Source organism: Oncorhynchus kisutch, linkage group LG17, assembly GCF_002021735.2.
Source record: "Oncorhynchus kisutch isolate 150728-3 linkage group LG17, Okis_V2, whole genome shotgun sequence".
NCBI lineage: Eukaryota > Metazoa > Chordata > Actinopteri > Salmoniformes > Salmonidae > Oncorhynchus > Oncorhynchus kisutch.
Window position 1 is genome coordinate 70,772,990 of NC_034190.2, and position 26,009 is coordinate 70,798,998.

A 26,009-nucleotide genomic window follows, 5' to 3' on the forward strand; every position below is an offset into this window, starting at 1 on the left:
GTAGTAAAGGAAAGGGACAGTAGTAAAGGAAAGGGACGGTAGTAAAGGAAAGGGGCAGTAGTAAAGGAAAGGGGCAGTAGTAAAGGAAAGGGATAGTAGAAAGGAAAGGGACAGTAGAAAGGAAAGGGACAGTAGTAAAGGAAAGGGACAGTAGTGAAGGAAAGGGACAGTAGAAAGGAAAGGGGCAGTAGTGAAGGAAAGGGACAGTAGAAAGGAAAGGGACAGTAGCAAGGGAAAGGGACAGTAGTAAAGGAAAGGGACACAGTAGTAAAGGAAAGGGACAGTAGTAAAGGAAAGGGACAGTAGTAAAGGAAAGGGACAGTAGTAAAGGAAAGGGACAGTAGAGAAGGAAAGGGACAGTAGAGAAGGAAAGGGACAGGAGTGAAGGAAAGGGACAGTAGTAAAGGAAAGGGACAGTAGTAAAGGAAAGGGACAGTAGTAAAGGAAAGGGATAGTAGAAAGGAAAGGGACAGTAGAAAGGAAAGGGACAGTAGTGAAGGAAAGGGACAGTAGTGAAGGAAAGGGACAGTAGAAAGGAAAGGGACAGTAGAAAGGAAAGGGGCAGTAGTGAAGGAAAGGGACAGTAGAAGGAAAGGGACAGTAGCAAGGGAAAGGGACAGTAGTAAAGGAAAGGGACACAGTAGTAAAGGAAAGGGACAGTAGTAAAGGAAAGGGACAGTAGTAAAGGAAAGGGACAGTAGTAAAGGAAAGGGACAGTAGTAAAGGAAAGGGACAGTAGTAAAGGAAAGGGACAGTAGAGAAGGAAAGGGACAGTAGTAAAGGAAAGGGACAGTAGTAAAGGAAAGGGACAGTAGTAAAGGGACAGTAGTAAAGGAAAGGGACAGTAGTAAAGGAAAGGGACAGTAGAAAGGAAAGGGACAGTAGAAAGGAAAGGGGCAGTAGTGAAGGAAAGGGACAGTAGAAAGGAAAGGGACAGTAGCAAGGGAAAGGGACAGTAGTAAAGGAAAGGGACACAGTAGTAAAGGAAAGGGACAGTAGTAAAGGAAAGGGACAGTAGTAAAGGAAAGGGACAGTAGTAAAGGAAAGGGACAGTAGAGAAGGAAAGGGACAGTAGAGAAGGAAAGGGACAGTAGAGAAGGAAAGGGACAGGAGTGAAGGAAAGGGACAGTAGTAAAGGAAAGGGACAGTAGTAAAGGAAAGGGACAGTAGTAAAGGAAAGGGATAGTAGAAAGGAAAGGGACAGTAGAAAGGAAAGGGACAGTAGTGAAGGAAAGGGACAGTAGTGAAGGAAAGGGACAGTAGAAAGGAAAGGGACAGTAGAAAGGAAAGGGGCAGTAGTGAAGGAAAGGGACAGTAGAAGGAAAGGGACAGTAGCAAGGGAAAGGGACAGTAGTAAAGGAAGGGGACACAGTAGTAAAGGAAAGGGACAGTAGTAAAGGAATGGGACAGTAGTAAAGGAAAGGGACAGTAGTAAAGGAAAGGGACAGTAGTAAAGGAAAGGGACATGAGTGAAGGAAAGGGACAGTAGAGAAGGAAAGGGACAGTAGAGAAGGAAAGGGACAGGAGTGAAGGAAAGGGACAGTAGTGAAGGAAAGTGACAGTAGTAATGGAAAGGGACAGTAGAGAAGGAAAGGGACAGTAGTAAAGGAAAGGGACAGTAGTAAAGGAAAGGGACAGTAGTAAAGGAAAGGGACAGTAGTAAAGGAAAGGGACAGTAGTAAAGGAAATGGACAGTAGAAAGGAAAGGGACAGTAGTAAAGGAAAGGGACAGTAGTAAAGGAAAGGGACAGTAGTGAAGGAAAGGGACAGTAGTAAAGGAAAGGGACAGTAGTAAAGGAAAGGGACAGTAGTAAAGGAAAGGGACAGTAGAAAGGAAAGGGACAGCAGTGAAGGAAAGGGACAGTAGTAAAGGAAATGGACAGTAGTAAAGGAAAGGGACAGTAGTAAATGAAAGGGACAGTAGTAAAGGAAAGGGACAGTAGTGAAGGAAAGGGACACAGTAGTAAAGGAAAGGGACAGTAGTGAAGGAAAGGGACACAGTAGTGAAGGAAAGGGACACAGTAGTGAAGGAAAGGGACATAGTAGTAAAGTAAAGGGACAGTAGTAAAGGAAAGGGACAGTATAAAGGACAGTAATAAAACTTTCAAACGTGGCATAACATTGATAGAAATGGCTGAAAGTTGGACAATATTTTGGACATAAACTTTTGTACTTTATCAACGTCAGTGTCAAACACCAGAACATGCATTCATTGTTAACAGTATAATTTTTTTTACAGTACACATCTAAAAAATATATTAATCCACAATCCAATATATAAAAACGCAGGCCAACTCTGCAATTAATCCACAATCCAATATATAAAAACGCAGGCCAACTCTGCAATTAATCCACAATCCAATATATAAAAACGCAGGCCAACTCTGCAATTAATCCACAATCCAATATATAAAAACGCAGGCCAACTCTGCAATTAATCCACAATCCAATATATAAAAACGCAGGCCAACTCTGCAATTAATCCACAATCCAATATATAAAAACGCAGGCCAACTCTGCAATTAATCCACAATCCAATATATAAAAACGCAGGCCAACTCTGCAATTAATCCACAATCCAATATATAAAAACGCAGGCCAACCCTGCAATTAATCCACAATCCAATATATAAAAACGCAGGCCAACTCTGCAATTAATCCACAATCCAATATATAAAAACGCAGGCCAACTCTGCATTTGTGTCTATTTGCACAGACAAAAATAAGTTTAAGAACTTAGGAAAATATCTTAAATGTGAATTTCAACACAAAAAAAAAATACATCATTTTACATTCACCATCACAGGAAGCCTCAAGAAGGCTACTAAGAATGAAAAAATATATATATGTATTTGAGACTGATTGCTGTTCTTCGGGTGGCAGGCACTTTTATCTAAAAAGCAATTAGGCAATGTACATGATATACTGTACACTTTGGTAGGCTCTCTCGACTGACAAAGCGAGTTGCCTTGGTAACTTGGTAACTCTCGAAGCCAGTTAGGAAACTCCCCAGAGGGACCTCAGTTTCAGCTACTAACAAATAAACACAGACACTTTTTCTGACAAATGTTCCTAAATGAACATTTCACACTTTGGCTAAGAAAATAAAGATTTCTAAGCTTTGTCTCTGATACTGTATTTACAAATAAAAATAATACTTTATAATCTGAACAATTTAAAAGAGAAGAAGTTCAAGAATAACATTTTCAGAAATTGTCATAAGCACACACAGTCACATTCCTTTAAATAAACTGCTCTTCCTTAGAGGGTAGTAAACATAGTTAAAGGAGTAAAGGGGAGGGAAGGTCATTTGAAGAAGTCAGTGGGGCGGTGATGCTGTACATCATGGTGGGGTCGTGGGGAGTTGTAGTCTAGACCAGGGGGAGGCCAGACCAGGGGCTGTGGAAGCCTCGGCTCTACAGTGGAGGGGTTAGAACCAGAACCAGAGGGAGCATGTGGCAAGGGGCTGATGCCCAGGACGGGAGGGGGCAGGTGTGCAGACTTGGCAGACTGAGGACGGGCTGGCCGGGGTTTTCTAGGTGGAGTAGTAGGCCTCTGAAACACTGGTTCCTCAGTCTTGTCTCTCTGTGCCTGCAGACCGGCACAGTGGGGCACTTTGGCATCTGGCTGGGCCGGGGAGGATGAGAAGAATTGACCCGATGTTGTGCTCTGGTCATTGGGCTTGTGTAGGGCGTGTTCTCCGCAGTCCTTCTCGTCATGGTACTGTCTGAGGCGGATGTGCCAGGCCAGGCTGCAGACTGCTGACACAGTCTTGAACTGGTGGATGACGTTACGGGGGATGAAGTAAATGTCGTCGTCACACAGCTGCACCCGCACGTAGTGGATACCCTCCCGCCTCAGCTGGTTCAGCTTGGCATCGTCTACCCACTGGACACACTGCAGAGAGAGACGAGGATTAGAGGTAGGCCCACCTGATCCATTCCCACACGGCAGCACTACGTCTGTCCTGTCACACCTGCCTGGTATCTTCAACACTGAACTGAATTCCAGAAAACTCCAGAGAAGATCATGCAGAATTGGTCATTCTCTGGGACCAGAATAAAGGTTCTGCAAATTAAAGCTCTAAACTGACTCACTAAATGGCCTATTATGTCATCCACGCCAAGGCGTTCCCCCTCAAGTCTGATCCTGTTTATGACTAAGCCTATCAGACATCTGATCTGCTATGATCCCATATAGAGGAGGTTCATGCATAACCAGATGCAATCAACAGATTCAAGGTTCAATAAGAGCTCAGTTCCTACCTGAGACACAGGGGGCTCGTACAGATCCAGCTGCAGCCTCTGGACCACATCGTTAAAGTCTTCTGCGTGGAAACACACCACATCTTTGGTTATCCTCGGACGCGCACTCCTGTAGATCAAAGACCGTTAGTTCACACCTACTCAAATGTTGATACAATGTGGAATCAAGGGTGAAGAGACAAATTAGTTGAACAAATAACAGGAGTCCGTGATGACAACAGAAACACTGGATGAAGGATCCCAAACGGGAATTATTTCACCATCATAGTCATACTGCATTGCTGCTGAGAGCCAAGCAGACCTGAATGAATACCAAACACTTCCCAAACACTCAACATTCCCCAAACTGCCCTACTTTCAGTAAAAACCCACCATTCCCCAAACTGCCCTACTTTCAGTAAAAACCCACCATTCCCCAAACTGCACAGCCTTCAGCACGCCCACTGCTGCCGTACTCTGCCAGTCGAAGCTCTGGCCCACGTGGTCAGCATGAGCCCTGGTTCGGTCCTCAAACAGCACCTCTCTGGGCTCACTGGCCCTGGGCAGGTAGTGAAGGTTCTTTATCTCATTCATGGACCTATAGAGGAAAGGGAGAGTCAACCACCAGCAGAGAAGAGGAAGAGAGGAGGAGTGGGAAAGAGATGGGAGGGAGGAGACAGTGAGGACAGAGGAGGAGTGGGAAAGAGATGGGAGGGAGGAGACAGTGAGGACAGAGGAGGAGTGGGAAAGAGATGGGAGGGAGGAGACAGTGAGGACAGAGGAGGAATGGGAAAGAGATGGGAGGGAGGAGACAGTGAGGACAGAGGAGGAGTGGGAAAGAGATGGGAGGGAGACAGTGAGGACAGAGGAGGAATGGGAAAGAGATGGGAGGGAGGAGACAGTGAGGACAGAGGAGGAGTGGGAAAGACATGGGAGGGAGACAGTGAGGACAGAGGAGGAATGGGAAAGAGATGGGAGGGAGGAGACAGTGAGGACAGAGGAGGAGTGGGAAAGAGATGGGAGGGAGACAGTGAGGACAGAGGAGGAATGGGAAAGAGATGGGAGGGAGGAGACAGTGAGGACAGAGGAGGAGTGGGAAAGAGATGGGAGGGAGACAGTGAGGACAGAGGAAGAATGGGAAAGAGATGGGAGGGAGGAGACAGTGAGGACAGAGGAGGAATGGGAAAGAGATGGGAGGGAGGAGACAGTGAGGACAGAGGAGGAGTGGGAAAGAGATGGGAGGGAGGAGACAGTGAGGACAGAGGAGGAGTGGGAAAGAGATGGGAGGGAGACAGTGAGGACAGAGGAGGAATGGGAAAGAGATGGGAGGGAGACAGTGAGGACAGAGGAGGAATGGGAAAGAGATGGGAGGGAGACAGTGAGGACAGAGGAGGAATGGGAAAGAGATGGGAGGGAGACAGTGAGGACAGAGGAGGAATGGGAAAGAGATGGGAGGGAGACAGTGAGGACAGAGGAGGAATGGGAAAGAGATGGGAGGGAGACAGTGAGGACAGAGGAGGAATGGGAAAGAGATGGGAGGGAGACAGTGAGGACAGAGGAGGAATGGGAAAGAGATGGGAGGGAGGAGACAGTGGGGACAGAGGAGGAATGGGAAAGAGATGGGAGGGAGAGAGTGAGGACAGAGGAGGAATGGGAAAGAGATGGGAGGGAGGAGACAGTGAGGACAGAGGAGGAATGGGAAAGAGATGGGAGGGAGGAGACAGTGAGGACAGAGGAGGAATGGGAAAGAGTTGGGAGGGAGACCGTGAGGACAGAGGAGGAGTGGGAAAGAGATGGGAGGGAGACAGTGAGGACAGAGGAGGAATGGGAAAGAGATGGGAGGGAGAGAGTGAGGACAGAGAAGGAATGGGAAAGAGATGGGAGGGAGGAGACAGTGAGGACAGAGGAGGAATGGGAAAGAGATGGGAGGGAGGAGGCAGTGAGGACAGAGGAGGAATGGGAAAGAGATGGGAGGGAGGAGACAGTGAGGACAGAGGAGGAATGGGAAAGAGATGGGAGGGAGACCGTGAGGACAGAGGAGGAATGGGAAAGAGATGGGAGGGAGGAGACAGTGAGGACAGAGGAGGAGTGGGAAAGAGATGAGAGGGAGGGAGACAGTGAGGACAGCGGAGGAGTGGGAAAGAGATGGGAGGAGACAGTGAGGACAGAGGAGGAGTGGGAAAGAGATGGGAGGGAGGGAGACAGAGAGGACAGAGGAGGACTGGGAAAGAGATGGGAGGGAGGGAGACAGAGAGGACAGAGGAGGACTGGGAAAGAGATGGGAGGGAGACAGTGAGGACAGAGGAGGAGTGGGAAAGAGATGGGAGGGAGGGAGACAGTGAGGACAGAGGAGGAATGGGAAAGAGATGGGAGGGAGACAGTGAGGACTTAGGAAGAGTGGGAAAGAGATGGGAGGGAGGGAGACAGTGAGGACAGAGGAGGAATGGGAAAGAGATGGGAGGGAGGGAGACAGTGAGGACAGAGGAGGAGTGGGAAAGAGACGGGAGGGAGACAGTGAGGACAGAGGAGGAGTGGGAAAGAGATGGGAGGAAGACAGTGAGGACAGAGGAGGAATGTGAAAGAGATGGCAGGGAGACAGTGAGGACAGAGGATGAGTGGGAAAGAGATGGGAGGGAGACAGTGAGGACAGAGGAGGAGTGGGAAAGAGACGGGAGGGAGACAGTGAGGACAGAGGAGGAGTGGGAAAGAGATGGGAGGGAGACAGTGGGGACAGAGGAGGAGTGGGAAAAGGGATAGAGGGAGACCGTGAGGACAGAGGAGGAGTGGGAAAAGGGATAGAGGGAGACCGTGAGGACAGAGGATGAGTGGGAAAGAGATGGGAGGGAGACAGTGAGGACAGAGGAGGAGTGGGAAAGAGACAGGAGGGAGACAGTGAGGACAGAGGAGGAGTGGGAAAGAGATGGGAGGGAGACAGTGGGGACAGAGGAGGAGTGGGAAAAGGGATAGAGGGAGACCGTTAGGACAGAGGAGGAGTGGGAAAAGGGATAGAGGGAGACCGTGAGGACAGAGGAGGAGTGAGAAAGGATTAGGGAGACAGTGAGGACAGAGGAGGAGTGAGAAAGGATTAGGGAGACAGTGAGGACAGAGGAGGAGTGAGAAAGGATTAGGGAGACAGTGAGGACAGAGGAGGAGTGAGAAAGGATTAGGGAGACAGTGAGGACAGAGGAGGAGTGAGAAAGGATTAGGGAGACAGTGAGGACAGAGGAGGAGTGAGAAAGGATTAGGGAGACAGTGAGGACAGAGGAGGAGTGGGAAAAGGGATGGAGGGAGACCGTGAGGACAGAGGAGGAGTGAGAACAGGAAAGGAGGAATGGGTAGCGAAGAGAGGGAGTAGAGCTACACTGTCACAAACTAATAAATAATACTCCTATAAGGAGGCTTATTATGAGTTAGGTCACACATAGTATGATACTATAATACTATGTTATTACGATATTAATTACTGTGTTACTATGATAAAAGTCCTGGGATGTTTCGGCTACCTGCGCCGTTTGAAGGGTGACTTGGGCATGTCAGCGGTTGGCACCATCTGCTCACCCGGCCGGACCCACATGATGGGCCCATCATCACTCTGGGAACGACAGTCCAGCTTCAGGCTGGAGAGACTGCCCCAAGGTAGGGTCATCTAGACAGACAGTGTTTCAGTGACAATCATGCTCTGCATATACAATGATTAATTCAAAACAATTTGAAGGCCTACATTGAGACAGAAATTATCAGCAATAACTACATTTGTCTGACTTCAGTCAGTGTACCATAGCTATAGGCCTACACATAAACCAGCCATAGCTATAGCCTACACATAAAACAACCATAGCTATAGGCCTACACATAAAACAACCATAGCTATAGGCCTACACATAAACCAGCCATAGCTATAGGCCTACACATAAACCAGCCATAGCTATAGGCCTACACATAAACCAACCATAGCTATAGGCCTACACATAAACCAGCCATAGCTATAGGCCTACACATAAACAAACCATAGCTATAGGCCTACACATAAACCAGCCATAGCTATAGGCCTACACATAAACAACCATAGCTATAGGCCTACACATAAACAACCATAGCTATAGGCCTACACATAAACCAGCCATAGCTATAGGCCTACACATAAACCAGCCATAGCTATAGGCCTACACATAAACCAACCATAGCTATAGGCCTACACATAAACCAGCCATAGCTATAGGCCTACACATAAACAAACCATAGCTATAGGCCTACACATAAACAACCATAGCTATAGGCCTACACATAAACCAGCCATAGCTATAGGCCTACACATAAACAACCATAGCTATAGGCCTACACATAAACAACCATAGCTATAGGCCTACACATAAACAACCATAGCTATAGGCCTACACATAAACCAGCCATAGCTATAGGCTTACACATAAACCAGCCATAGCTATAGGCCTACACATAAACCAGCCATAGCTATAGGCCTACACATAAACCAGCCATAGCTATAGGCCTACACATAAACCAGCCATAGCTATAGGCCTACACATAAACAACCATAGCTATAGGCCTACACATAAACCAGCCATAGCTATAGGCCTACACATAAACAACCATAGCTATAGGCCTACACATAAACAACCATAGCTATAGGCCTACACATAAACAACCATAGCTATAGGCCTACACATAAACCAACCATAGCTATAGGCCTACACATAAACAACCATAGCTATAGGCCTACACATAAACAACCATAGCTATAGGCCTACACATAAACAACCATAGCTATAGGCCTACACATAAACAACCATAGCTATAGGCCTACACATAAACAACCATAGCTATAGGCCTACACATAAACAACCATAGCTATAGGCCTACACATAAACAACCATAGCTATAGGCCTACACATAAACCAACCATAGCTATAGGCCTACACATAAACCATAGACCTACATTTCAGTTGTAAAACTATGGCCAGGAGGCTAGTAAGAATAAATAGAAAGAAGGTTGTTTTGTATTAATCATTTGATAAATTCCAAGCACCAACATCCATTCTCTCATCCTCTGACCTTCAGAAAGGGGGACTCCTCCAGCATGTCCAAGAACTCAGGGAAGTAGTCCCCCACCTCCTCTGCCATGGCTCCCACCAGACTGATCTGCCTCATGGGACCGGCCCGGTACGTCCCCGAGCAGTAGGTCCGCCCCACCTACAGGACAGGGAGAGAGGTCAGAGGTCAGACCAGACTGATCTGCCTCATGGGACCGGCCCGGTATGTCCCCGAGCAGTAGGTCCGCCCCACCTACAGGACAGGGAGAGAGGTCAGAGGTCAGACCAGACTGATCTGTCTCATGGGACTGGCCCGGTACGTCCCCGAGCAGTAGGTCCGCCCCACCTACAGGACAGGGAGAGAGGTCAGAGGTCAGACCAGACTGATCTGCCTCATGGGACCGGCCCGGTATGTCCCTGAGCAGTAGGTCCGCCCCACCTACAGGACAGGGAGAGAGGTCAGAGGTCAGACCAGACTGATCCGTTTCATGGGGCCAGCCTGGTCCGACCCACCTACAGTCAGCACACAGTTGGAGAGGTAATGTTGATTTGGCTCAATCTGAAATTAATGCAATGCCAATGTGCATTGGCTTCAGGCTTTAATATATCATTATGATATTGGACTAAAACTGACCCAGGTGGATGGTTTGGTGCGCATGGAGCTGTCCAAGGCTTTCCAACATTTAGCTAACCCTAGTTAGTTAGTTAGTTAGTTAGTGCAACATAATCAAGCAGTGCCTTGCATTCATTTTCCTCCCCTCAACCCATTAGTAGCACTTGGATATTGCAGTGGAAATGCTGCATTAAACTAATTGGCTAATTGTCTGTGTAAACTGCACAGAGCACTGTATAAACTGTGTGTGTGGTAGTGTCAGCCCTATGAGAATCCATTGGTCTGGTCAAACACAACCGTAAAACGTCATGGAACAAGTCTAGAGCCACTCTATTAGGCCTGTAGGGAGCAGAGCAACAGGGAGAACTTGGCAGGAGTTCAGCTATAGACTTAACATTGGTGTACTTTGGAATGAAATAACTATTGGATGGCTAACAGACTGGCTGTTGAGCTCATTCATAACTTTGTCTAAGATAAGTACTGGTGGGTACACAGCTATAACCCAAACAAAGCTATAACACCTGATTCACAGTCAATCACTTGATCAGGCTGGTTGAGGTCTTGACGATGGGATGGAACAAACCCTCCACAGCCTGTAACTCTCCAGGACCACGGTTGGTCTGCCAGCATATTTATGTGACGGGGGAAACATTGATAGTTACATATCGGGATATTCTTTTTGACGTTATGGCCATATTATTTTGGTGCTAGTCGGCTGTACTTGCACCAAAACTCCAGATTTTTTCCCTCATAGCTTGTTCTTCATCTTCTTTTGATATATGGAAACAATTTATTTTCAGCACTTTTATTTCCATGAATGCTCAAAACTAATTTCCCATGGCTCTCTTGTCCTTCTGATGCAGAAATACAGTGCATTTGGAAAGTATTCAGACCCCTTCACCTTTAAGTTACAGCCTTATTCTAAAATGGATTCAATATATTTTTTCCACATTAATCTAAACACAACACCCCATAATGTCAAGGCGAAAACTGCTTTTTAAAAACATTTTTGCAAATGTATTAAAAATAAAAAACAAGATGTTTCTACGACTTGACTGGAGTCCACCTGTGGTAAATTCAATTGATTGGACATGATTTGGAAAGGCACACATCTGTCTATATAAGGTCCCACAGTTGACAGTGCATGTCAGAGCAAAAACCAAGCCATGAGGTCGAAAGAATTGTCCTTAGAGCTCCGAGACAGGATTGTGTCGAGGCACAGATCGGGGGAAGGGTACCAAAGCAATTCTGCAGCATTGAAGGTCCCCAAGAACACAGTGGCCTCCACCATTCTTAAATGGAAGAAGTTTGGAACCACCAAGACTCTTACTAGAGCTGGCCACCGGCCAATCTGAGCAATCGGTGGAGAAGGGCCTTGTTCAGGAAGGTGACCAAGAACCCGATTGGAGCTCTGTCAGAGCTCTAGAGTTCCTCTGTGGAGATGGGAGAATCTTCCAGAAGGACAACAATCTCTGCAGCCCTCCACCAATCAGGCCTTTATGGTAGAGTGGCCAGACGGAAGCCACTCTTCAGTAAAAGGCACATGACAGCCCACTTTGAGTTTGCAAAAGGCACCTAAAGGACTATCAGACCATGAGAAACAAGACTGAACTCTTTATCCTGGACGCAAAGCATCACGTCTGGAGGAAACCAGACACTGCTCATCACCTGACCAATACCATCCCTATAGTGAAGCATGGTGATGGCAGCATCATGTTGTGGGAATGTTTTTCAGCGGCAGGGACTGGAAGACTAGTCAGCAGTGAGAAAAAGATGAAAGGAGCAAAGTCAAGAGAGGTCCATGATGAAAACATGCTCCAGAGCGCTCAGGACCTCAGACCTGGGGGAAGTTTCACCTTCCAAAAGGACAACGACCCTAAGCACACTGAGACCAGAAAAAATATGCTCTTCATCAAACCTGACAGAGCTTGAGAGGATCTGCAGAGAAGAATGAGAGAAACTCCCCAAATACAGGTGTGCCAAGCTTGTAGCACCATACCCAAGATGAATCAAAACTGTAATCGCTGCCAGAGCTGCTTCATCAAAGTACTGAGTAAAGGGTCTGAATACTTATCTAAATTGTGATACATATATATATATATATATGTATCTATGTATTTTTTTTTAAATATAACATTGCAAAGAAATCTAAAAACGTTTATTATTGTGTGTAGACTGATGAGGAAAACAACTAATTAATTGTAGAATAAGGCTGCAATGTAACAAAATGTGGAAAGAGTGAAGGGGTCTGAATACTTTCTGATTGCACTGTATGGTGAGCAATATGTTAGGAACATCAAATGCAAAACACATAGAATCGCAAGAATCGCAATACAAATAGTATCAGCACCTACTGTAAGTATCCACTGGCGTAACGCAGTTTCTCTGGACCACAGAATATACAACTGTCCTGTAAAGGCTACCTGAACCTGCATGACATGAGCCGTCCTTACAATCACTCCCAGCTTGGATAGGAAGTTGTGTGTAAAACCAGTCTATTTATGCCAAACAATACAGTTCATCCAACCTCAAAACACTAGCTTGTTAGGGATTGATCAAATAGCCAAACATTAAGGAAAAAAGTAGTCCGTTTGAGAATAAATTCAGCCACTATTTATTGTTGAATAGCCTATACAAATGGGCTGCAATATTCAAGGTCAATTAAATTAAATTCAACTTCAGAGACTACCCTGAAGTCCTCTTTTCTTTGTCTAAATGTTTTCACCACGGCCTGTTGGTTCTGGTTGCGGGTCTGACTGTTTTCTATACTGAGTATTCTGCATTATATGTCCATTGAGGTGCACACAATTAAAATGGAGTCTTGAATGACGCATGCCAAGATATACCAGAGATAAGGGACTCTGATATACCAGAGATAAGGGCCTCTGATATACCAGAGATAAGGGACTCTGATATACCAGAGATAAGGGACTCTGATATACCAGAGATAAGGGACTCTGATATACCAGAGATAAGGGACTCTGATATACCAGAGATAAGAGACAACTCAAATGCAGGTTCACCTGTAAAGGACTAAGGTCCATTCAATGCTGGCCTGACCAATCGGAATCCATGCTTCAAGATGATCATGCGGACTGGGATTCCGGGTTGTCTCTGAGAATCACCGTGACTGAGTTCATAACGAAGTACATCCAGTGCATTCAGAGAGTACTCAGACCCGTGACTTTTTCCACATTTTGTTAAGTTAGAGCCTTATTCTAAAATGGATTAAATAGTCCCCCCCCCCAATCTACACACAATACCTCATAATTACAAAGCAAACCCAGATTTTTGGTTATTTTTGCAAATGTATAAAAAATAACTGAAATATATTTACATAAGTATTCAGACCTTTAACTCAGTACTTTGTTGAAGCACCTTTGACAGCAATTTGAGTCTTCTTGGGTATGATGCTACAAGCTCAGCACACCTGTATTTGGGGAGTTTCTCCCATTCTTCACTGCAGAACCTCACAAGCTCTGTCAGGTTGGATGGGGAGCGTCACTGCACAGCTTTTTTCAGGTCTCTCCAGAGATGTTCGATCTGCTTCAAGTCCGGGCTCTGGCTGGGCCACTCAAGGACATTCAGAGACTTGTCCCGAAGCCACTCCTGCGTTGTCTTGGCTGTGTGCTTAGGGTCATTGTCCTGTTGGAAGGTGAACCTTCGCCCCAGTCTGAGGTCCTGAGCGCACTGGAGCAGGTTTTCTTCAAGGATCTCTGGACTTTTCTCCGTTCATCTTTCCCTCAATCCTGACTAGTCTCCCAGTCCCTGCCGCTGAAAAACATCCCCACAGCATGATGCTGCTACCACCATGCTTCACTTTAGGGATGGTGCCAGGTTTCTTCCAGACGTGACATTTGGCATTCAGGCAAAAGAGTTCAATCTTGGTTTCGTCAGAACAGATCATCTTGTTTTCATGGTCAGAGTCCTTTAGGTGCTTTTTAGCAAACTCCAAGCTGGCTGTCATGTGCCTTTTACTGGAGTGGCATCCGTCTGGTCACTCTACCATAAAGGCCTGATTGGTGGAGTGCTGCAGAGATGGTTGTCCTTCTGGAATGTTCTCCACAGAGGAACTCTAGAGCTCTGTAAGTGTGACCATCAGGTTTCTTGGTCACCTCCCTGACCATGGCCCTTCTCCCCTGATTGCTCAGTTTGGCCAACTCTAGGAAGAGTCTTGGTGGTTCCAAACTTCTTCCATTTATGAATGACGGAGGTCACTGTGATTTTGGGGACCTTCAATGCTGCAGAAATGTTTTGCTACCCTTCTCCAGATCTGTGCCTCGACACAATCTTGTCTCGTAGCTCTACGGACAATTCCTTCAACCTCATGGCTTGGTTTTTGCTCTGACATGCACTGTCAACTGTGATAGACAGTTATAGACACTTATATAGACAGGTGTGTGCCTTTCCAATCAATTGAATTTACCACAGGTGGACTCCAATCAAGTTGCAGTAACATCTCAGGGTGGATCAATGGAAACAGGATGCAACTGAGCCCAATTACAAGTCTCATAGCAAAGAGTTTGAATACTTACAGTTGAAGTCGGATGTTTACATACACCTTAGCCAAATACATTTAAACTCAGTTTTTCACAATTCCTGACATTTAATCAGAGTAAAAATTCCCCATCTTCGGTCAATTACAATCACCACTTTATTTTAAGAATGTGAAATGTCAGAATAATAGTAGAGAGAATGATTTATTTCAGCTTTTATTTCATTCACCACATTCCCAGTGGGTCAGAAGTTTACATACACTCAATTAGTATTTGGTAGCGTTGCCTTTAAATTGTTTAACTTGGGTCAAACAATTCGGGTAGCCTTCCACAAGCTTCCCACAATAAGTGGCAGAGCTGGTGTAAATGAGTCAGGTTTGAAGGCCTCCTTGATCGCACACACTTTTTCAGTTCTGCCCCAAAATGTTCTATAGGATTGAGGTCCAGACTTTGTGATGGCCACTCCAATACCTTGACTTTGTTGTCCTTAAGACTTTTTGCCACAACTTTGGAAGTATGCTTGGGGTCATTGTCCATTTGGAAGACCCATTTGCGACCAAGCTTTAACTTCCTGACTGATGTCTTGAGATGTTGCTTCAATATATCCACATAATTTTCCACCCCATGATGCCATCTATTTTGTGAAGTGCACCAGTCCCTCCTGCAGCATAGCACCCCCATAACATGATGCTGCCGCCCCCGTGCTTCACGATTGGGATGGTGTTCTTCGGCTTGCAAGCCTCCCCCCTTTTCCACCAAACATAACGATGGTCATTATGGCCAAACAATTCTATTTTTGTTTCATTAGACCAGAGTACAAAGTATGATCTTTGTCCCCATGTGCAGTTGCAAACCGTAATCTGGCTTTTTTATGGCGGTTTTGGAGCAGTGGCTTCTTCCTTGCTGAGTGGCCTTTCAGGTTATGTCGATATAGGACATGTTTTATTGTGGATATAGATACTTTTGTAACCTGTTTCCTCCAGCATCTTCACAAGGTCCTTTGCTGTTGTTCTGGGATTGATTTGCACTTTTCGCACCAAAGTACGTTCATCTCTAGGAGACAGAACGCATCTCCTTCCTGAGCGGTATGACAGCTGCGTGGTCCCATGGTGTTTATACTTGCGTACTATTGTTTGTACAGATAAACATGGTACCTTCAGGAATTTGGAAATTGCTCCCAAGGATGAACCAGACTTGTGGAGGTCTACAATTTATTTTCTGAGGTCTTGGCTGATTCCTTTCAATTTTCCCATGATGTCAAGCAAAGAGGCACTGAGCTTGAAGGTAGGCCTTGAAATACATCCACAGGTACACCTCCAATTGACGCAAATAATGTCAATTAACCTATCAGAAGCTTCTAAAGCCATGACATAATTTTCTGGAATTTTCCAATCTGTTTAAAAGGTACAGCCAACTTAGTGTATGTAAACTTCTGACCCACTGGAATTGTGATACAGTGAATTATAAGTTAAATAATCTGTCTGTAAACAATTGTTGGAAAAATGACTTATGTCATGCACAAAGTAGATGTCCTAACCGACATGCCAAAATGATAGTTTGTTAACAAGAAATGTGTGGAGTGGTTGAAAAACGAGTTTTAATGACTCCAACCTAAGTGTATGTAACCTTCCGACTTCAACTGTATGTAAATAAGGTATCGGTTTCTTAATTGTAATAAATTAGCAAACATTTATTAAAACCTGTTTTTGCTTTCTCATTATGGAGTAGTGTGTAGACTGATGAGGATCAAATTATAATTGTTTAATCAATTTTAGAAAAAGGCTATAACTTAACAAAATGTGGAAAAAGTCAATGGGTCTGAATACTTTCAGAATGCACTGTATGGGATGTTGTTCCCACTGTTACCATAAGCCTACCCTCCTACTTTGTGCAATTTCCGCCTGAAGACATACCCAAATCGAACAGCCTGTAGCTCAGGCACAGAACCAAGTATATGCATATTCTTGGTACCATTTGAAAGAAAACACTCAAGTTTGTGTAAATGTGAATTGAATGTAGGAGAATAACACACAATAGATCTGGTTTAGATTAAACTATGGAAAAAACATTTGTTTTTTCTATTTATTTTTGAATGATCATCTTTCAAATGAACAAGAAAAAACAAAAATTAAGATAAGACGATGGGGACAATTTTAGTGCAAAAATTAAGAGGGCAACAGTACCCGTGCAAAATTTCAAAATTATAACTTCAAAAATGAGTGTGCTACATAACATTTATTATGAAGTCACCCAGGTGTCCCTCACAAGTAGCCCAAATGTACCCAAGTGGCCAAATTGGTGAAGTACACATTTTGAAACCAATAACTATATACAAAATACCAAAATGGTATTCTAACACACCCCCCACAAAAAATCCACAATTTGAGAAAAAATAAAATATTTGAAAAAAATGTGTAAACATTTTTTTATTTTTTTTACGTTATGAAAAACAAAATGTATACCTACATTTACAAATAAACATGGGTAACTATTTACACACTTTTACACACCCTCAGTCCTCTATCAAATCTATTTACATAGCCCCAGCCTAAAACCCCAAACAGCAAGCAATGCAGGTGTAGAAGCACGGTGGCTAAGAAAAACCTAGAAAGGCAAAAACAAGGCAATGAGGGGTGGCCAGTCCTCTTCTGGCTGTGCCGGGTAGAGATCACAGTGTTTTTGTAGAGTGTGCAACAGGACAGCACCTCAGGAGAAAAAAAATAACAGTTTAGGGTTCCATAGCAGCAGGCAGAACAGTTGAAACTGGAACAGCGGCAAGGCCAGGTGGACTGGGGACAGCAAGGAGTCATCATGTCAGGTAGTCCTGAAGCATGGTCCCAGGGGTTCAAGTCCACCGAGAGAAAGAAGGAGAGAAAGAGAGCAGACTTAAATTCACACAAGACACCAGGTAAGACAGGAAAAATACAGGAAAAATACTCCAGATATGACATACTGACCCTAGCTCAGCTAGACTGCAGACTGGTGTTCTCAGCTAGACTGCAGACTGGTGTTCTCAGCTAGACTGCAGACTGGTGTTCTCAGCTAGACTGCAGACTGGTGTTCTCAGCTAGACTGCAGACTGGTGTTCTCAGCTAGACTGCAGACTGGTGTTCACAGCTAGACTGCAGACTGGTGTTCTCAGCTAGACTGCAGACTGGTGTTCTCAGCTAGACTGCAGACTGGTGTTCTCAGCTAGACTGCAGACTGGTGTTCTCAGCTAGACTGCAGACTGGTGTTCTCAGCTAGACTGCAGACTGGTGTTCTCAGCTAGACTGCAGACTGGTGTTCTCAGCTAGACTGCAGACTGGTGTTCACAGCTAGACTGCAGACTGGTGTTCTCAGCTAGACTGCAGACTGGTGTTCTCAGCTAGACTGCAGACTGGTGTTCTCAGCTAGACTGCAGACTGGTGTTCTCAGCTAGACAGCAGACTGGTGTTCTCAGCTAGACTGCAGACTGGTGTTCTCAGCTAGACTGCAGACTGGTGTTCTCAGCTAGACCGCAGACTGGTGTTCTCAGCTAGACCGCAGACTGGTGTTCTCAGCTAGACCGCAGACCCACTTTGCCATATGACCCCACCAACATTGCCAAAACTCTAGACAATGTTCTGCTGCTCATGCCAGATGCCATAGCAGTCTCTCTCTGATGTAAAGCAGAGGGTCACTGAGCATGTGCTGCATGTGATGGGAGACTTCATCTTGCAAACAACACAGCAACGCCTCCATGCTGTGCCCTTTTGGCCCTTAGGCACATCCATGCCTGCACAAATATATTTGGGCAGATGAACACTTGTGGCAGGAGCAGAAGGGACAGGGCTTGGTGCAGTGGTGCTGTAGCCAGCAAGCTCCCTGATGAGCTGCTCTCTGAGGGCTTTCTGTGAGAGGAAGGGCTTTCCACAGCTCGTTGCCATTTCCTTGTGTAGGATGAATGCATTCACTACGGCGATGTCGATGAAATGATAGAAGAAGGTCTTGTACCATTTCATTGTCTTGTGGAGAACATTGTAGTAGCCGATTAGCGCGTCCGAAAGGTCGACTCCGCCCATGCTCTTGTTGTAGTCCTTCACTGCAGCTGGAATGGGGACATTTTTGGTGGTCCATGCCCCGGCACGGTCCTTCACACGCCTGACAACACGATCCCCACTGAAGGACTTGTGGATAGTGGAGCACATCACCACCTCTCTGGTATCCATCCACTTTACAAAAAGCAGGCCATCTTCACGGATCCATCGCATGCTCCCCCGCTCAGCCCGCTTCGGCATGTCGTTCACCTTCGTCTTCGGAAAGCCCACCCTGTTGGTACGAATGGTGGTACGAATGGTGCCACAAGCCCATACATCCAGCTTCCTTAGGTCTGCAAACAGGGTAGGGCTTGTGTAGAAGTTATCCACAAACAGTTTGTAGCCCTTCCCTAGCAGTTGAAAATCCAATAACGCCATTACAGAGTCATAGCCGAGTCCCTTACCGGTAGCAAAACTGTTCTTCCCCTCGTAGACAAAGAAATTGCATGTGTAGGCACATACAGAATCAGCCAAAACAAACAGCTTGTAACCCCACTTGGTTGGTTTGTTTCTCATGTATTGTTTGAGGCCAATTTTTGCCTTTGAGGATACCATCCTCTCATCGATTGACACATTCTGGGCTGGCTGAAAATACGTCTTGCAGGCCTCAACTATGCTGTGGTAGAGCGGCTTGATCTTGCACAGTCTAGCAAACGCTGCTGTGCCCCTCTTCTTCTCATTCTCTTCATCAACCTTTGGGTCACTGATGTGAAGCGCCTGTGAAATAATCATAAACCTTTTGCAGGACATAACAGTCATGGGGAAAGGCAGTTGGTACAGATATGACGTTTTCCAGTAGTCCTTCAGGTTCTTCAGCTTCACCAGCCCCATGTAGATAACAAGTGAAAGGTAGCAAAAAAGATCTGACATGGGTATGGGCTTCCATGCTACCTTTTTGCCTGCTTGTTTCTTCTTCCCATTCTTATTTGTGTTGGACACGAGCGAACCTACAACAGATGGTGTAAAAAACAGTTGGAAAAGCTGAAGGGGGGTGTAAGTGGAGGTCGGGTTCACCTGAGGTCCTGGCTTCCTTTTCGGCCTAAAAGTTGGTTGTGGTGGCTCCACATCATCTTCTAGGACGGTGTGCCAACGCCCTTCTGTCCCTCTGTTAGTGGGTGGCACACTTCCCCCCTCCTCTTCACACCTCTAGATGGCCCGGGAGGTGTGGAGCCAGAGACGGCAGGGGTACAGCTGGATGAACCAGCTTCAGAGGGGGATGGACACCTTGGCACTGGGGGCTCCCAGTCGGAGTCAGTGCCACTGTGAAAGAAAATGTTCAGTTAGAATAGTTTCACATATGAGCCCTGTATCAACAGCTATAATAAACATGCATATAGAGTACAGGGAGTAGCCCTGTATCAACAGCTATAATAAACATGCATATAGAGTACAGGGAGTAGCCCTGTATCAACAGCTATAATAAACATGCATATAGAGTACAGGGAGTAGCCCTGTATCAACAGCTATAATAAACATGCATATAGAGTACAGGGAGTAGCCCTGTATCAACAGCTATAATAAACATGCATATAGAGTACAGGGAGTAGCCCTGTATCAACAGCTATAATAAACATGCATATAGAGTACAGGGAGTAGCCCTGTATCAACAGCTATAATTAACATGTATATAGAGTACAGGGAGTAGCCCTGTATCAACAGCTATAATAAACATGTATATAGAGTACAGGGAGTAGCCCTGTATCAACAGCTATAATAAACATGCATATAGAGTACGGGAGTAGCCCTGTATCAACAGCTATAATAAACATGTATATAGAGTACAGGGAGTAGCCCTGTATCAACAGCTATAATAAACATGCATATAGAGTACAGGGAGTAGCCCTGTATCAACAGCTATAATAAACATGCATATAGAGTACAGGGAGTAGCCCTGTATCAACAGCTATAATAAACATGCATATAGAGTACAGGGAGTAGCCCTGTATCAACAGCTATAATAAACATGTATATAGAGTACAGGGAGTAGCCCTGTATCAACAGCTATAATAAACATGCATATAGAGTACAGGGAGTAGCCCTGTATCAACAGCTATAATAAACATGCATATAGAGTACAGGGAGTAGCCCTGTATCAACAGCTATAATAAACATGCATATAGAGTACAGGGAGTAGCCCTGTATCAACAGCTATAATAAACATGTATATAGAGTACGGGAGTAGCCCTGTATCAACAGCTATAATAAACATGCATATAGAGTACAGGGAGTAGCCCTGTATCAACAGCTATAATAAACATGTATATAGAGTACAGGGAGTAGCCCTGTATCAACAGCTATAATAAACATGCATATAGAGTACAGGGAGTAGCCCTGTATCAACAGCTATAATAAACATGCATATAGAGTACAGGGAGTAGCCCTGTATCAACAGCTATAATAAACATGTATATAGAGTACAGGGAGTAGCCCTGTATCAACAGCTATAATAAACATGCATATAGAGTACAGGGAGTAGCCCTGTATCAACAGCTATAATAAACATGTATATAGAGTACGGGAGTAGCCCTGTATCAACAGCTATAATAAACATGCATATAGAGTACAGGGAGTAGCCCTGTATCAACAGCTATAATAAACATGTATATAGAGTACGGGAGTAGCCCTGTATCAACAGCTATAATAAACATGCATATAGAGTACAGGGAGTAGCCCTGTATCAACAGCTATAATAAACATGCATATAGAGTACAGGGAGTAGCCCTGTATCAACAGCTATAATAAACATGCATATAGAGTACAGGGAGTAGCCCTGTATCAACAGCTATAATAAACATGCATATAGAGTACAGGGAGTAGCCCTGTATCAACAGCTATAATAAACATGCATATAGAGTACAGGGAACATAAAGTGCTGTTCCATATCACTTTGGCAATTGATGTGGGCCTGCCTCAAAATAGGCTATTTGGGTAGACCATGCGTTCTCAAAGAAACAGGCCCCCACTCACAATGACAAGCTAACGTGCACTTTAGCCATTTCATTACATCGCTATATATTGCTAATAAAATGTAAAAACAGCTATAATATACATGTATATAAAGTGCTGTTCCACATCAATTGCCAAAGTGAAATGGGCTTACCTCAAAATAGGCTATTTGGGGTAGACCATGCGTTCTCAAAGAAACAGGCCCTCACTCACAATGGCTAGCTAACGTGTACTTTAGCCATTTTTGCAAATAAAATGTAAAAACAATCACTAATAATATTTTATATTAAAGTCAAACAACGGCATTAGCATGAGAGCAACTTACCAGTCCAAAACTATGTCCTCTCCGTTCAAAAAATATGGGAGCTAATGGAGTCCTCTTCAATCTCGGCCAAATCTGTCTCACTATCCCGGGCAATCTCTTCCAAAATCATTTCTACATTCGTGTATCTAGCCTTAGAGGTAGCTTTCTTTGACTTATTTGCCATTTTAGTCGCGAAATAAACAGTTGAAGTAGCAAATTACTGAAAAACGTCTGTGCGTAATTAGAATCACTCCTTCACGGTTCAATAGGCAATGGCGAAAGAACGATCTTTACGCCTGCCTCCAGTGTATCGGTTTGTCTTACAACAATGAATCATGGGATATTTCCAGTTACATCTGCTCATTGGCTATCTACCCAGCTAGATTTCAAGAAGATCAGTGGTCATTGGGTTAAAATAGAGTCAATCAAAGAGACAGTGGTCATATACTTGGTGCGCAATGGGCTCCTCACGTGTTGTCTTCCAATCGGTAATTACCATATCAATAGGTCCCGCAAAATGGCCCATCAGGGTTCATTGTGTTCCAAACAAAGAGTTGATTGCAAGTAAACCAAACATGACTGGAAAGAGAGGGAAAAGACGAGGAAAAGAGAGTCTCTTTACGTTGGACGTTACTTTGAAAATTGTATGACAGGAAATTCAACGAGATAAGCGTTCACAAAATGTTTCGTGTTAGGCTATAAAAAATGGATTTAACCGAACAAACGACCATTCATTGTGTAACAATGAGCCTTGGGATTGCAACCAGAGCAAGATCTTCAAAGGTAAACGATTTATTTCAATGCAATCTGTGACTTTGTTACGCAAGTGCTGGTTGAATAAGTAGTTTGATATGGGGGTCTATGCTCAGATAATCGCAGCTATTTCTTTCGCAATAAATTATTTTTTAAATATGACAACGCAGTTGGATTAGCAAGATTCTAGGCTTTTGAAGCATGTGAGACACTTGTATTTTCATGAATGTTTAATATGACTATTTGTGGCGAACACCGTATGTTGTTGAATTCAAGCCCGTATCCGGGATCGGTAGTTCAGAGAGGTTAACAAAATGTGGAAAAAGTCAATGGGTCTGAATACTTTCAGAATGCACTGTATGGGATGTTCCCACTGTTACCATAAAAACATACCCAAACCAAAAACCGTGGATAGATGGCAGCATTTGCGCAAAACTGAAAGCACAAATTTATTTAACCTTCATTTATCTTGGCAAGTGAGTTAAGAACAAATACTTATTTACAATGACTGCCGACGCCAGCCCAACCCGGACGATGCTGGGCCAATTGTGCGACGCCCTATGGGACTCCCAATCATGGCTGGTTGTGATACAGCCTCGATTCAAATCAGGGTGTCTATAGTGACACTTCAAGCACTGGGACCGCTGCGTGACTCGGGAGCCCATTCTTCAGAATATTTAGTATACCAACATACTGTCCATAATGTTTATACATCCCATGCCATCCCATATACACACACACACACACACGCGCACACACACACACACACACACACACACTAGACTAACATTGCTCGTCCTAATATTTATATATTTCTTAATTCCATTCATTTACTTTTAGATTTGTGCGTCTTGTTGTGTATTGTTAGATATTACTGCACTGTTGGAGCTAGGAACACAAGCTTTTCACTACACCCGCAATAACATCTGTTAAATATGTGTATGTGACCAATCAAATTTGATTTGAACGGGGCCTCCCGGGAGGCGCAGTGGTTAAGGGCGCTGTACTGCAGCGCCAGCTGTGCCACCAGAGACTCTGGGTTCGCGCCCAGGCTCTGTCGTAACCGGCCGTGACCGGGAGGTTCCCTGAGGTTTCCCAGTTTCCCTGAGGTTTCCCAGTTTCCCTGAGGTTTCCCAGTTTCCCTGAGGTTGCCCAGTTTCCCTGAGGTTGCCCAGTTTCCCTGAGGTTGCCCAGTTTCCCTGAGGTTGCCCAGTTTCCCTGAGGTTTCCCAGTTTCCCTGAGGTTGCCCAGTTTCCCTGAGGTTGCTACAGCAATCGAGCTGTTTTTACCATCCCTGTAACTGTCGCTTCCACGGAGAGATCGTTTTCTAAACTAAAACTCATAAAGAACTACCTAAGAAGCATCAGGCTCTCGGTCTGATATGAGCATTTGAGCATCTGAGTAAGCTCCACTCATTGCACTGGCGCCGTCGCAGCCTTGACCACGGATGGCATTTGTTCACGGATATCCCCTCATACTTTCAATCAGTTTCTTTTTTAGTCACTGTCCTGAAGCCCAAGAAACAAACACTTTGCTTCCTAGAACATATATATATTAAAAAGATTTACAAATGACTTTTTAGAGGGTTACTGTCAAAATGATTTATTCAATGTTTTAAAATTGACATCGATGATTATGTGCCCCCAGAGCTCATGGGGCCCCCACCTTGCGGGGGTGTATGGTATTTCAGTGTAAGTATTGTGATAATATTGTATTGTGAGGTCCCTGGAAATTCCCAGTCTTAATATGAAATGTAACACAGGCAACTGGCTAACACAGGCAACATCAGAAGGACAGTGACAGGCCAGTTCCATAATGTTGTACTGCTGTACCTGAGAGTGGAAGTTAGCGATAGTAGTGGTCTCTATATCCTTCTTCCCCAGGATCTCCATCTTGACCGGCGTGGAGGGGAAGTTGAAGGCAAAGTAGTCCAGGAAGTCAGGTAGGAAGGCAGCAGCCCTGTGCACCACAGTCAGGGCGTAGCGGGCTGCCCCTCGGGGGCTCTCAGCGAAGGCCAGCTCTAGGAACTCCTGGGCGAAGTGCTCCATCTCCCCTGGCCGTAGAGAGGACACCTCATCAGCGTAGGCGTGCAGGACCGACGCCCCGCCGTTGGCCTGGCGCTCCTCGTGGATGAAGCGTCCGTAGACGGTGCCTGTCTGCAGAGACGAGCTGCGGATGAAGTGGTCTTGGGGGGAGAGGAAGGGGAGGTGGTTGTTGTTGGTGCCTGTACCAGGCTGGCAGTGTTTCCCCTCCTTCACGGGGCCAAGGCGGGCTGAAGGACTGTGGTCAGTCAGACCGCCATACATGGTCTGGACCTCCTTGTTGTACGTGCGGATCGTCTTACCACGCTCATCCTCACGGTGCCTCCGCTTCTTTTTCTTCTTCCTCAACAGGTACTCCTCCAGGGACTGAGTCTTGCTGTTCTCATCATGATGGGGCTCTGGAGACAGGAAGACAATAGCTCATTACGATGCACATAATTTGTCAATACCCATATTGCAATTGGTTCACTTCTTTATTTTACCAGGCAAGTTGACTGAACACATTCTCAGTTAGAGCAACGACCTGGAGAGCCGATTGGAAGCTGGGGATGATTAGGTGCCAGGTGGCCATGATGGTAACAGGGTTGACAACTAGGAGTATTGCAAAACAAACAATCGTTCGCTACATAGTTTCTTCTCTGCAACAAAAGTAGGCCTAACAACAGTGGGTGTGCCATAGAGTCTGAGAAGGCAGGCAATTGAAAAATAAATACATAAAATATATATAAATATACATATATATATAAATAAAAATAATGTTCATGGAACTTGCATGTGCATCATCTGGCTGATCATTTTGTGTATGTAAACAAACATAGGTTTGTCTGACTTAATTGTAACTTTGCATAAGATTCAAGCATTAAGAGTGGTAACATACTAATATAATGGAATAGAATGAAGAATAACCTACCCTTCTTTTTCTTATATGGGACTACTCCATGTTTTACGTTAGCCTCTGTGTTTTCCTTCTTAGGTTTGAGTTTGAGCTCTTTCTCCCTGTGCTTTTCCTTGCTCTCCTGTATTTTGTCCTTGGGCTCGGCTACTTTGAGGGGCGTAAAATTCAATAGTCCAGGCGGCAGAACCGGGGGAAGTGCTTTCTTCCTGTCCAACTTGCCTGCTGCGCGTACCACCTTCGGCGCAGGCAGAGTAGGCTGCAGGTGCGAGTCCTTCTTTGCATCGTTGGTGTTGTGGTGCTGATGCTGATGCTGGTGTCGTTGTAGGGTAGGTTTTTCGGCACTGGAGTTGCGTGGTTGTGGTTGGCCATTCTGCTGCTGTTGAACATGTTGTGGGTCATGGTGGTGCCGATGATGATGGAGCTTTACTTTCTTTGCCTCCTTGGATGAACGCTGCCGTTTATCCGCGGACGGTGACAGTTCCCTCTTCTTCTTTTCTTTGGCAAATTTATCAAGACCGTCCCTTACCTTATTTTCTACTTTAATACGGACAAAGTCGACGTGCGCAGCCATTTTGCACGTACATTTAAAGGGCTAGAAATTCATACTGCG

General features: G+C 45.1%; 1 protein-coding gene across 1 annotated transcript; it reads right to left on the minus strand.

Moving 5' to 3' along the window:
• Positions 1 to 1,889: 1,889 nt before the first annotated feature.
• On the minus strand, positions 1,890 to 26,008 carry rsbn1 (round spermatid basic protein 1). Its single transcript, XM_031794496.1, has 7 exons — positions 25,415 to 26,008; positions 24,295 to 24,902; positions 9,315 to 9,452; positions 7,748 to 7,890; positions 4,675 to 4,842; positions 4,266 to 4,374; positions 1,890 to 3,897 (listed from the first exon to the last, which is right to left on the minus strand). Exons 1-7 carry the CDS (start codon positions 25,968 to 25,970, stop codon positions 3,307 to 3,309), a joined length of 2,313 nt encoding a protein of 770 aa, XP_031650356.1. The 5' UTR covers positions 25,971 to 26,008; the 3' UTR covers positions 1,890 to 3,306.
• Position 26,009: the final 1 nt, after the last annotated feature.

Bases quoted from the DNA above. Each gene is read 5' to 3' on its own strand.
- rsbn1 (XM_031794496.1), bottom strand. From the start codon at position 25,970: ATGGCTGCGCACGTCGACTTTGTCCGTATTAAAGTAGAAAATAAGGTA. The intron at 9,453-24,294 runs GTACAGCAGTAC...CCTGTCCTGTAG, and splicing joins TCGCTAACTTCCACTCTCAG to GTGGGGCGGACCTACTGCTC. The intron at 3,898-4,265 runs GTAGGAACTGAG...CTCTCTCTGCAG, and splicing joins ACGAGCCCCCTGTGTCTCAG to TGTGTCCAGTGGGTAGACGA.